At 37.7% G+C, this 13695-nt stretch overlaps 1 protein-coding gene across 4 annotated transcripts in view; it reads right to left on the bottom strand.

Annotated features, from left to right (window-relative positions):
- Positions 1–13695, bottom strand: part of OSBPL1A (oxysterol binding protein like 1A) — a 231915-nt gene that overhangs the window by 175226 nt on the left and 42994 nt on the right. For all 4 annotated transcript variants that reach the window (XM_061170288.1, XM_061170290.1, XM_061170289.1 and 1 more), the window contains 3 exons: positions 10557–10668; positions 5447–5532; positions 3702–3846 (listed from right to left, as the gene is read on the bottom strand). In XM_061170288.1, the coding sequence (XP_061026271.1) occupies positions 3702–3846; positions 5447–5532; positions 10557–10668 (343 nt within the window). The remainder of the gene's footprint in view (positions 1–3701; positions 3847–5446; positions 5533–10556; positions 10669–13695) is intronic.

The following is a 13695-nucleotide window of genomic DNA, read 5'->3' as shown; positions in this document are numbered from 1 at the left end:
TTCATGATCCAGTTCCCACTGCCTCTCTAACCCCCTCCTCCGACCACTCTCCTTCTCTCACTCTGCTCTGGACATCCTGGCCTCCTTGCTTTTCCTGACACATCACGCACACTCTCACCTGTTTCCTCTGCCTAGAGCCAAGCTCGTCTCCCAGATATTGACATGGCTTGCCCCCTCACTTCAAGTTTTAATTGCCATCCTAACAGAGAAGCTTTTCCTGCCACCCCATACGAAGGAGGAGCCCTCTATACATGCAATACACTCCGGATCCCATTTCCTTGTCTTTTCCCCCCTCAGAGCACTTATCACATCTGACATATTAAACACCTGCTTTTCTATTTGCATTTTATTGGCCTTACCTTATTAGGATGTAGGCTCCATGAAAGCAGGAACTTGCCTGTTTTTTTTTTTTTCTTCACTGTTCTAGGTCCCTAGTCCCTGGAGTAGTATCTGGCACATAAGCACTCAAATATTTGTTGAAGAAATGAATACTTTACTTACCAGAGATTCATAATTGGTCCTTTTATCCAGCAAGGGCAAGCCCTCACTGTTTCTCTCCCCCTTTAAAATTCTCTGCCCTCGACTTTCCTGTATAAATTTAGAATCAGCTAGTCAAGTTCTATGAAAACCTTTTGAGGATTCTGCCTGGGACTGCTCTGAATTATAAATTAATTTGAGGAGAACTGTTAGCTTTTCAATGTTGAGGTCTTTCTCCACCAAAAACATGGAGGGTTCTCCATTTTTTAGGTCTTCTTTTACATCCTTCAGCTGTGTTTATAATTGCCTCCATTAAAAATACTAAAAATCGTTTCTCAAATATGTTCTGACTTTTTTTGCTATTCCCCAAAACATTACCTTTTTAAAAATTACATTTCTAACTGTCACAATGAAATCAAGCTCTTTTTCTACTGCTTTGGTCCTCCTTAACTTCAAACATACTTAAATTCCCCATGCCTAAAAAATCTTCCACTTGGCCATGGAGCCATCCTCTGTTCTTACATATTGCAAAGAAGCAGGTAAGTAATGTTGCCTCAGCTTCCTCATTTCCTACTCAGTCCTTAGCCCCTAACCTAGCCTTCACTCAACTACCCAGTGAAAACCGCTCTTTCAGAAAGGACCACTGGGCACTGTGTCACTGAATTCCACAGCCTTTTCTCAGTGTTTATCTTCTTCAGTCTAAGATGCTCGTAACACCAATAACATCCTACCCCTTTAGCTCTGCATTTACTCTCTTCCTTTGGCTTCCATGGAACTGGCATTTCCCTCGTGTCTCCTGAGTGCTTCCCCTTCTGCATCCCCCAATTTCTCTTCTAACTGATTCCAGGAAGAACCTATGTCTACCTCAGGGATACAGGGAAAGCCTCTCTGGGGAAGCAGAGTTTGAGCTAATTCTTAAGGTGAGACTAGAGTTTACCAGATGGACAAGAAGGAAAAGGGCATTCCTGGTAGAGAGAGCATAAGCAGGGTGAGGACAGCACGGTTAACTAGAGAGCCTCAAACAGCTCAGTACGTCTAGGGCCGCACGTCCAACACGGTGGACATTAACCACATGTGGCCGTTCAGTACTTGAAATGCATCTAGTTCAGGCTGAGATGCGCTGTGAAGTGTAAAACACACACCAGATTTCAAAGACTTGGTACCAAAAAAGGAATGTACAACGCCATGGAAAATTTTTTTTTTTCACCAATTACATGTTGACATGGTATTTTGGATATACTGCTTTAAATAAAATACATTCTTAAAATTAATTTCATGTTTCTTTTTACTTTTAATATGTGGGTCCCACTGTATCTCTATAGAACAGTGCCAGTCTAGGGCGTAAGGGCCAAGTCAAAGGAAGAGAGGAAGAAGTGTGAGATTCTATAGTAAACTTTCTTTCTCCTTTCTACACCCATTGATGTTACTAAAGTTCAGGTCCTAATTACCTCTCACCTAAGACCATCTCAATGGCCCTACTGATCCCTCCCTACAGTCTTGGGCCTGTCACAACCCATCCTAGATACTGTAACCATATCTTTTTAAAGCACCTCATCCCTCCACTGCTCAGAGCCTCCCTGACCTTGAAATTAAGGGGCAAAATAGTCTGGCATTTTGAGGCTCACCACGACAGAAGCCAATCTGCAGTTACAGGATTCCCCAGTATTGCTGCCCTTCATACCCCTGGATGTGTCAAACTGGAGATGTCACCTCAACTTGACTTACATTTTTCACCTTACTACCTTTGCTCATAATCTTCCCTCTGCCTACAACACCCTTTCCCAAAATTCGGCTTACCAATATCTTACTAGATAATAATAGTATTGTTCTATTTAAAAGGAAAAAAAACATACTGGGGGGCCTTTTGTTAGAGATACAAACTGAAGTATTTAGAGATGACTTTTTTTTTTTATCTTACTAGGACTCCAGGGTCTGTATAAAAGATGTATTCCTTCAGGAAGCTATTTCTAATCACCCCAAACCTTCAACAAACATGCAACTTGTAGAAGGCATCAAATGCTACACATTACTCTAGGTGCTGGGTAAACCAGACAGTAAAATGTTAGCCCTCCCCTTAGGAGCTCAGTCTCACGGGAGACAGCTACATAAGTCAACAACTGCCACGGAGAACAACTGAAGCTATGAAGAGGTAAACACAGGGTCCTATGGGACCACAGACAAGTCCTAATCCAGGCCGATGGTCGGCAGAGGGAAGCATCCTAAAAAGGGATGCAGAAAAGCCCTACGGAGCTGCTCCTCCACTGATTACCCAGTACACCTTCTGCAGCTTCTCTTAGGGTTATCCAATTCTGTCTTCAATGCTTCGTGCATGTACAGTCTATCCTCATTATTTGTGAATTCCACATCTGCAAACTCGCCAATTGTTAAAATGTACTTTAATCTCAAAGTCAATACTCATGGCAATTTCTTGGTCATTCACAGACACATCCAGATCGCTAAACAACTTGAGTCTTCTGAGGCACATGTTCCCTGAAGTGGAAAAGCTGATGCTCTGCCTTCTTGTCTCAGCTCTCGTACTGTGAACAAGTGTCCTCGTCACAGTCTACCTAGTGCCACATTTTTCGCTTTTTGTTTCTGGTGATTTCGCTGTTGAAACTGGCCCCCAAGCACAGGGCTGAAGCGCTGTCTAGTGCTCCTTAAGTGCAAGAAGCCTGTGATGTGCCTTCTGAACAGAGTATGTGCTGCACGAGCTTAGTTCAGGCATGAGTTACAGTGCTCTCGGCAGCGAGCTCAGTGTTAATAAGTCAATAACGTACACCGAACAAGGTGTTTTTAAACAGAAGCACGCGTAAGACAAGGCTACGTGTTGATCAGTGGATGAAAATGCTGTGACCAAAGGCTCACAGGAACTTAACTCTGTATTTCCCTTACAAGCAATGGTTCAGTATCCACTAATTCGGAGGTCACAGCCATGTTATAGAACATAACTACCACAAATAACAAGAATCAACTGTACTTTTCTTTCCCTTGAGGGTGGAAATCAGATCTTAGGCATCATTAGTGCCTCATATGAAATAGGCATTATTAAACAGTTAGGTCTTAACTGAGAAGTAAATTAATAAATTTTTTCTTTTGTGTAAACGCCTTGACTTCAAAATTAAACAGGGATCACACAGTTTAACAAAGGCTGGGTACTAAAACAAAACACTTCATTTTTTTACAGCTTCCAAATGACCAACAATGGCTTTCACCAACATGCTTACCATTTTTGTTCTTCAGATTAGGGTCTGCTCCACTTTTGAGAAGCTTTAAGGCACACTGTTTATGAGCCCGGTAAGCGGCACAATGCAAGGGTGTATTTCCTAACTGATCCGAACAGTTAACGGCAGGAGGATTCGGCCTGTTGAGCTAACAATTGAAGAAATACAATGCAGATTACATACCAAAGACAGACTTTCTTCCATGAAACCCATGACGGTACAGCATAACTGAAAATTCAGGTGGACCCTCATGCTCCAGAGCCTGACGAGCAGCGGGGCTCCTTAGCATCTCAAATGTCAGTGGCTTCTTGCTCACAACATCAGCCAACCCACGTCACTCCCCATGCTGTCCTCAAGCTGCCACGGAGTCTCAGGTCCCACGCTCCCCTGTCAACAGACACCACACACTACACCAGGGCCACCCCACTCACCCCTGGACACTGGGGTTCCACTAAGATTCTTTCGCCCCTACCAGTCTTGCAATTCACACTTGTGACAGCAAAATTACAAACTGGTCTACCACAGGCAGTCATTCAGAAGCGTTAAAACCATAAATGTTAAACATGTAAATGTTAAAGGTCTACTGAATTTGTTGTTCCCAGCTGACTCCTTTAAAAAGTTCTTTTTAAAGGAGTCTCCATTTCACAAAGTTTAAAATATGTTTTAGGCACTATACTTGGAAACCAGAGAGGCCTTTTCAAACGAGCTGAAGTAACTTTAAGGCAAATGGCCATGCTTCAGTCTTGAATTTAGACCACATTCAGAGTTTTGTGTTTAATGAGACTATTTTCAGGAAATGGAAACTGGAAAGTAGGTCTCCTAAGAAGAAAAAAATGAAATGGGTAAGTTTTCAGTCTGTTCTAACATGATATAAATATTTCAAAAATATTGTCCCTTGTTTGTATGTTATTTTCTAGAAGTACAGCATACCTTTCAGAAATAATTGCTCATCAAAATTAGAGAAAGGTATTCCTTTATAGGATCCTATATATTATATGCCAATTTTAAATTGGATTAATCATGAAGAAAAAAAACACTATCCTTATATTAAATGTTTGCCATGAAAAACTTTTTTTTTTTTTTTTAACCCCGCCCCCCGGCCGCCGGCCCGCGCCTCAACGCCACCCGCGGGCCCGCCCAAAAAACTAAATTCTTAACCATTAGGTTTTCAAGTAGAAGTGGGGTGGTAAATCAGAAATTCAGAGAGAAACGTAATCATTTAAAATATATCCTGCTTAAACTATTACCATGCTGTGTTTTCAGATATTTAAAGGCTTTTGTTCTATTATTATGATCTCGAGTATTCTGGTCCCACAATTTGACTACATTATGAACTCAACGTTAAGTAAACAATTTCCTCAGCTTTTCTAAGCAAATTGTCTGAATTAGGCACAAGAATAATTTTGTGAAAATTCATGTTTAAGTAGCAGTTACCCTTTTTTATATATCTTGAAGGTATTCGCTTATCTGTTTCTAACTGGGGCAGTCACTTAATGTTTTCAATAATCTTTTACCTGGAGAGTGAAATACCGATATTTCTAGGGAAAAACTGTACTCCTTTGATTATGTGAAATGCTGATTTAAATGCGCCTCCTGCAGTAAAACTTGTAAACAAGGAACTATCCCAAATTCAGTAGCTGTTTACTGTTCCATCTTTTTTTTAAAATATCTTAATAAACTTCACACCTTTCTGGAAAAAAAAAATTTCCTGCAGAGTAAAGAAATAATACATTTGTTTTTGTTTTTACCAGAGCTGTGAGTTCTGCTGTTCTGCCTTCTCTTGCTGCTGCTAAAAGTAATTCTTCAAGCTTTCTTTGTTGAGTCCTTTCTACAGCTGCAAAAGGAAAAGTACATATTATTCTACTTCTAGTCTGGATCCTATTAGCAAATTTATCACAAAGATATAGAGAGAATAAAGTGATCATGATAAGAAAAGTCACAATGTTTTGAATTGTAATTCAAATGCTGGTAGACTTTACTGTTATTCTCACTGCCTTTATTTCAGACTACAGAGTTCAACTTCCCTCAGGTTCAGATGAATTTCTGTTTTCAATTCAGAGGTCCTTAAGTACATTACTCACTACAACACCCAACACAAGTAATTATGAATTACTTTTGCATGCTGAAATACTATTACATATGTGCCTTGGAAAGGTAGATAAGTGGGGAGAGGCGCTCATACCTTCCAGAACCTTAGAATGCAAAAAGTAATAAGAAATAGTGTTGGTAGGAAGACATACAAACCATATAAATATATTTAGGTTTATATATACTTACATACTTCTACATAAGAATATTTTATTTCTTTAACAAATACTCTAGCACTTACTACATGCCAAATATCTTTCAAAACACTTAAACAATATTAACTCATTAAATCCTCATAACTACTCTTTGAAGTGTTACTATTTTCACAATTTTATAGATGAAGAAACTGAGGCAGCAAGAGGTTAAGGAACTTAACCTAAGCCACACAGCCAGGATGTGGAGGAGCTGGGACTTGAACTTCGGCAGGTGGGTTCCAGAGTCCATGCTTTTACCATTACTCTGTGCTGCTCATACTTGCAGGGAAAGAGAGCAGTCTTATTTAAGGGACTAGAATATGTAATAAGGTCTCATTTCTGCTATGTTTGAGTTCTGTTTTGGCTTACAGAAAAGAAACAATTTCATAGAAAGGCTTGATAATAATCCCCCTTAAAATATGTGTACAATGTCCTGTGCAAAGGTTGCAAGGGAGGAACTACAAAAGGTTTCCTAGGTCTCCCCGAGAAATAATGAACATTTATTAATAGCTAGTAATTACTATGCGCTAACAGTTGTTCGAGACACTACGCATGCCCTTGCATTTCAACTACAGGAAACACATAGCTTGAATACAGGAATAGCTGGAACCAGTTTAACTTTGTCTTAAGAACGGACTAACATTACTAATGTACCATCATCTTCTTTTCTCACAGTTTTATTTCCACACCCACTCCCTCCCTCTCCACTTTGGAGGAAGGCTGCCACGCCTCCACACATGCTCCCAACACTGCTTTCTTTTGCTGGGATTCACGCTCTTCAGTCTTTCCTCTAAGGCCACTGGACCGTGAGCTTTGGAGAACAGTCACGTCCCCACCCTTCCCTACACACCTGTACTACTGCATGTATTACCTGGAGCTGTAATTTATCCCTGCAGTCATTCTTGAAGTCAGGTACCTGTTCTTACTCTTCTGTGTATCCTAGGCATTTATGACAGTATCTGGCACAATGCATATTTAGCCAATAAGTATTCACTGAATAATCAAACAATGTTTAATAATGTTCGTTCTAGACTTTAAGGAAGGGTGGTAAATGTTTCTCTCTACATTGTCTAGGCTCATAAATGAAGGAAAACTGGATTTGGAGTTGAAAACCCTGCTTGTGTTCCTGTCCTGTGTTCCTTCTGGACACTGAAAGAAGACTGCTGACCCAGCCAATAAAAACAAATATTCCAATTTGCGGACTCAAGGCTTCTAGAGTGCCCGTAATGTTCTGTTCCTTGACATGGGTGCTGTTTACATGGATGTGTTCCCCTTGTGAAAACAGCAAGCTGTGCATTAATAATGTGTACTTTTATCCATATATTTTGTACCTTAATAAATGTTTTTTAAAGCAAATACTCCATCCCCAAAATAATTTGTCCTATAAATTTTATTTTTATTTTTTTTTAAATATTTATTTATCTATCTATTTCTTTATTTTGGCTGCATCCATCCATCTATCTATCTATCTATCTATTTATTTTGGCTGCCCTGGGTCTTAGTTGCGGCACTCAGGATCTTCGTTGAGGCATGCGAACTCTTAGTTGCAGCATGCATATGGGATCTAGTTCCCTGACCTGGGACCAAATCTGGGCCCCCTGCATTGAGAGTGCAGAGTCTTATCCACTGGACCACCAGGGAAGTCCCTGTCCTATAAATTTTAAATTTGATACGACTATAAACTAACTCTTTGTCTTTCTTTTCAATCAGAATCCAGAGTTAGTAGGGATCACAGAGATCATGAAGCCTAACTCCATCCTGACAAGACACTTACATACACGCCCAGCATAGGTTAAATAGCAATACACTTCAAATGCAGGTGAGAACCTACCAAATGTACTTCATTAACAACAGAAAATCATCCTTTTGCAATCTCTATAGTAAAGAGTGATTCAGGCAAGAATTATCAACGAATGCTAAAATCACTGATTTAAAGTGATTTTATCCTGATTTCAGGATATTTACATGGTCTCAGTTTTTCTCCCCAAGGATTATTTATTAATTACAAAAGGGGGAAGGTAGCTTAACAGTGGACCACGTAGTGATCAGAGATAATTTCACCAGTAATGGAACAGAATGACATCATGTACCTCCTAATATGCACTGGTATAAAGCATAAAACCTTATCCTATGCCAAATACAACCTATGGCAAAATGTATATCCTGAATCTAATTATATGAGACAAGAAAAGCCCAAATTGAGGGGCATTCTACAACAGTGATATTATGATAATGATGTTAAATCTCATGAAATTGATCATTATATTGTGATTATATAAGGAAATATCCTTGTTCTTAGGAGATATATACTGAAGTACTTAGGTCTAAAGTATCATTATGTCTGCAAATTATTCCCTAATAGCGCAGCAAAAAAAAAAAATTAAAAGTAAATAAATAATATTAATATATAAAAAGGTAAACCAAAAAAAAAAAAAAAAAAAGGTAAACCAGATGTGGCAAAATGTTAATGACTGGTCACTAAGTGCAGATATACAAGTGTTTGTTGTACTATTCTTGAAACTTTCCCATAGGTTGGATATTTCTCAAAATAAAAAAAAGTCAAACGATATGTAGAAGAAGGTACACTAGTCCTCTCTAGTGCCTGACAAGTAGTATTCTACCCTCTCCCAAACACTTCTAATCATGGGAAACTCACTACACCTTTCAAGGCAACCCAAGCCATTATTATAATACACTGGACCCAAAGATAAACTCCCTGGCATGCCATCAAGTGGATCGTCAACTGGCCCTGGTCGGCCTCAAATAAGAATACCCCTCTTCCAATATAACAGTTCTTGAGATACTCAAACATGATTCTGTTGTGTCTACTGATGTCTGTCTTTCTGGGGTGAAACATTTCCTGTCTCTACGTGCATTACCCTACGATTGGGTTTCTGGTCTACCTGTGGTCTTGGTGGGTTGTGGATGTACTCCCTGCAGTCTAATCCATTTAATGCACTATCCACAAAAGATATCACACCTGGCTAAGGTGATCTCATCAGAGCAAAATCTCTCAATTTCTACTTCTATTACCCCAGCTAGGACCATACTGTAGCTGATAAATCATAGTGCCCATCAAGTCAACTAAGCCCTTGTCCTTAGCACAGTTGGGTTTTGGCGGCTGTGAGGGTGGGTACTTAGAGCACGTCTTTACAGCTAGCCCCATTAAATGTCAACTTGTCAGGTGAACCCAACATCCCAGTCTGTCGGGAGAACGTCAGTTCTGGGTTCTCATCTTATTACAAATAAAATAATAGAACAGGATCAAAGACAGTACCTAATCCTCCCAATTAGATCATAATTTATTAAAGGGCAGGGATCACATATAATATGATCAATCTCCTCAAAATCACATAATACTGAGCCTTATAGAAGATGTTATGTGTTGATTTGTTTATTGAAAATGAGAGGGTTCATTTTAAATGCAAGAGCGAGTAGAGACGTTGATCTAAAGGTGTCTGACAAGCAGACATTATCTTGTAACTAAAGAAACAAGGGAGATTTTAGGTTTCAAGGCCAACTGGAAAGTAATAAAAAGCAAGACCTTGCTTCATACATAGATAAAAATACTAATAACAAATAAATCAACACCCTTGAAGTACAAAATTATCTTGCCCTTCTCTGAATTGCAAAGGAAAGAAACAAAGGATGTGTGTGAAACTGCAACTCTAATTCAGTACCTCTATTCATAAAGTAGTAATTAAGAAATCTTCTCTTCTCAGGGAGTTCCCTGATGGTCCAGTGGTTAAGAATCTGCCTTCCAATGCAGGGGACACAGGTTCAATCCCTGGTCGGGGAACTAAGATCCCACATGCCGCGGGGCAACTAAGCCCACGCGCTCTAGAGCCCATGTGCCACAACTAGAGAGAAGCCGGTGTGCCGCAACGAAGACCCAACGCAGCCAAATGAATTAATTTAAAAAAAAATGTAATCTTCTCTTCTCTACTATAGAAATACTACCAAAAAAATAATTACAGCCAAAGCCCTGGATATTTGGGGGATAATCCTAACAAATGAAGGTTTCCCAATGTAAGCAGCAAAGTATTTTTGTTTTAAACTATTTTTAGAGAAATCCCTAATATGTCTTCTTAAACGTAACTGAATCTTTGAAGTTCATCTAACAATGAAGCTGATCCATGAAGAAGTTACTGTTGGCTGCTGTACTACAATGAAGCCGTCAGGGTAATGAAGCCGGCCAGAGCTATCTTCCCCAATATCAAATGACTCCCAGTAGCTACACCTCTTATAGTTTCCCTGTCCTGCGCTTCTGTATTCCTTCATTATCATGCTTCTGCAGCCTTTCAGCCGTACTCCCTCATGTCTCTAATTTCTACTTTTAATTTTGTTGGAGATTTGATTTTTAAAACTTGCCATAATCTTATATAAAGAATTTAAAAGCTCTGTGGAAACTCTCATATAGTTTTATGTCTAATCAGTGACTTGCAAATTACACTATCTTTAGACCACAGGCTTGGTGTCATCTATTTTGGCATCTCAGAAGCCATTTCTACTTCTATTCTGGACCGTGTCTATAACGAAAATAAATGCTTTTTAGATTAAGATCCATAATATTTACCTTCAAGCATGTTTCTGATTTCTTTGTCATGAGTGACTTCCTTTGCTGTCTGTCCATTCCCATTAACAACAGTAGTATGAGCATTATATTCTAAAAGAAGCATTACCAACTCCTAAAAAAGCAGAGAAATTATAGACTTTATTATATTATAGCCCTTTTTCAAATTACTAATTACTACTGAGTTTCTTCTACAATAGAAAGAATGACTAGGTAGGAATCTTTATATCACTTCAGTTCTGTCTGCATTATTGTGGTTCCTTAGTATTCACTTAAACTGACTACTACAATTCAACTAATTGTAATAATGACTGATGACTGCCTAAACAGTTGCCAATCCACAATTAAACAGACAACTTCTATAATTGATTTTTAAAGTAAATTATCTGGTTATTTTACCAAGTTGATTCATACGGTCAAAACTAAATATGAGTTAACGAAGCCATTATTTAAATTAGTAATTTAAATTAGATAATTAGAGCAGATAATACATTCATTTAACATTATTCCTCCAAGAAATGTTGAAAAAATAATAATTTCCTCTACAGACTTAGATTTTTAAAAAAATTAATTATGATGTTTATAATAAATAGGACATTATTTTCTGAAGTGATATAGACTGACAGGATACAACACTATCAAAGGGATGTTTTATAATGAAGCAAATGATCTCCTGAAGTCAATATTCAACAACAGAGCATAAGCTACATCATTCAGATTTATTCTAAGTGGCTAACAGCTCTTTTAGGAATTTTTGTAGTAAAAAATGTTTAAATACCTATCTAAACACAGACAGGAAGAAAACAAAATACTCATTGTCCTAGTCACTCCATGACCACTACAAACATTTTGGAGGGTTTCTTTCTAATCATTTTTCCCTTGCATAAGTTTGAGATTTTTTTAAACAATTTTATTTATGACATAATGGCTTAAGTTATACTCCTTTTGCCTAATACATCATTTTCCAGGACGTTATAATGTCTATAAACATACTTTTCACTGAATATTATTCTATAAAATGTACTACCACATTTTACAAACAGAAAAACTGCTAAGAAGTCTAATATTTTAATAAAGTAAATTCTTATAAAATATCTTAGCATTTCCTATCATTTTAAAGGTAACATTTTGGAAGAAGTGTTTTCATAGTTTATGTAAAGAGTTCATATTAGTAAAGAAAGTAGAACAACCCACAGAATGATAGAAAGTATTTATAAATCATATATCTGATAAGGAAATTGTATCCAGAATATATAAAGAACTTTTACAATTCAACAATAAAAAGACAACCCAATTGAAAAATGGTCAAAGATAAAAATGAGCAATCAGAAAAGGAAATTAAGAAAAATAATTCCATTTACAATGGTATCAAAAAGAATAAAATGCTTAAGAATAAACTTAACCATGGAGGTGAAAGACTTGTACACTAAAACTACGAAATATAGCTCAAAGAAATTAAAGAAGATATAAATAAGTGGGAAGACATCTAGTGATCATGAATGGGAAGACTTAATATTGTTGAGATGTGAACACTACCCAAAGCAATCTACAGATTCAATGCAGTCCCTAACAGAACCCAATGATGTTTTTTCCAGAAACAGAAAATCCTATCATAAAATTCACATGGAATCTCTAGAGATCCCAAATAGACAAAACAGTAATGAAAAAGAAGAACAAAGTTGGAGATCTCACACTTCCAGATTTCAAAACTTACCTCAAAGCTAATCAAAGTAATCAAAACAGTGCAATAATGACATAAAGATAGACATACAGACCAATGGAAGAGAAAAGAGAGCCCAGAAATAAACTTTCACATACTTGTTCAAATGATTTTCAACAAGGGTGCCAAGACCATTTGAAGGGGAAAGGACAGTCTCTTCAACAAATGGTGCTGGGAAAACTGGATATTCACATGCAAACAAATAAAGTTGGACCTGTATACTTTACACCACACCCCAAAATTAACTCTATTAGGATGAAAGACCTAATAGAAAACCTAAAACAATAAAAATCTTAGAAGAAAACACAAGAGGAAAGTTTCATGACATTAGATTTAGCAGCCATTTCTTGGAATATGACACCAAAAGCACAGGTTAAAAAAAAAGAAAGAAACTGGACTACATCAAAACTTAAAACTCTGTACAACAAAGCACTATCAAGAGAGTGAAAAGGCAATCCAGAGTGGGAAAAAATATTTGCAAATCGGGTATCTGATGTAGGATTTATATCCAGAATATGTAAATAACTCACAAAACTCAAAAACACCACCACCACCACCAAACTATCCGATTTTAAAAATGGGCAAAGAATCTGAAAAGGCTACATACTGTATGTATGTGACATACATATGGAACTATGTGACATTCTAGAAAAGGCAAAACTATGGAGAAAGTAGAAAGATCAGTAGTTGCCAGGGATTTGGGTGGGAGGAAGGATAAACAGGTGGAGCACAAAGGATTTTTAGGGCAGTGAAAATACTCTGTATGATATTATAATGATAGACACATATCATTAAACATTTTGTCCAAACCCAAAGAACATACAACAACAAGAGTGAATGCTAAAGTAAACTATGGACTTTGGGTGGTTATGATGTGTCAATGTAGGTTCATCACTTGTTTTAAAAAAAAAAAAGAACCACTCTGGTGGGGCATGTTGATAATGGGAAAGACCATGCATGTGTGGAGGCAGGGCATACATGGGAAATCTGTATCTTCCCCTCAATCTTGCTGTGAACCTGAAACTACTCTACAAATTTGTCTTTCAAATAAAAAAAATTTAAATAAATGGGCAAAGGATTCAATAGACATTTTTCCAAAGAAAAATGGCCAATAAGCATATGAACAGATGTTCAACATCACTAATCATTACGGAAATGCAAATCAAAACCAAATGAGATACCATTTCACAACCCTTAGGATGCCTAAAATTAAGAAGACTGACAATATCAAGTGTGATGAGGATGTGGAGAAACTGAAACCTTCATGCAATGCTAGCGGGAATGTAAAATGGTGCAGCTGCTTTGGTAATCAGTTTGGCAGCTCTGCAAAATACTAAACAGAGCAATACCAAGCGGTGCAGCAATTCCACTCCTAGGTACATACCAAAGAGAAATGAAAACATATGTCCAGGACAAAAATCT

The sequence above is a fragment of the Eubalaena glacialis genome, chromosome 15 (assembly GCF_028564815.1).
Source record: "Eubalaena glacialis isolate mEubGla1 chromosome 15, mEubGla1.1.hap2.+ XY, whole genome shotgun sequence".
NCBI lineage: Eukaryota > Metazoa > Chordata > Mammalia > Artiodactyla > Balaenidae > Eubalaena > Eubalaena glacialis.
Note: the sequence above shows the minus strand (reverse complement) of the source record. Positions and strands in the feature narration are given on the sequence as shown.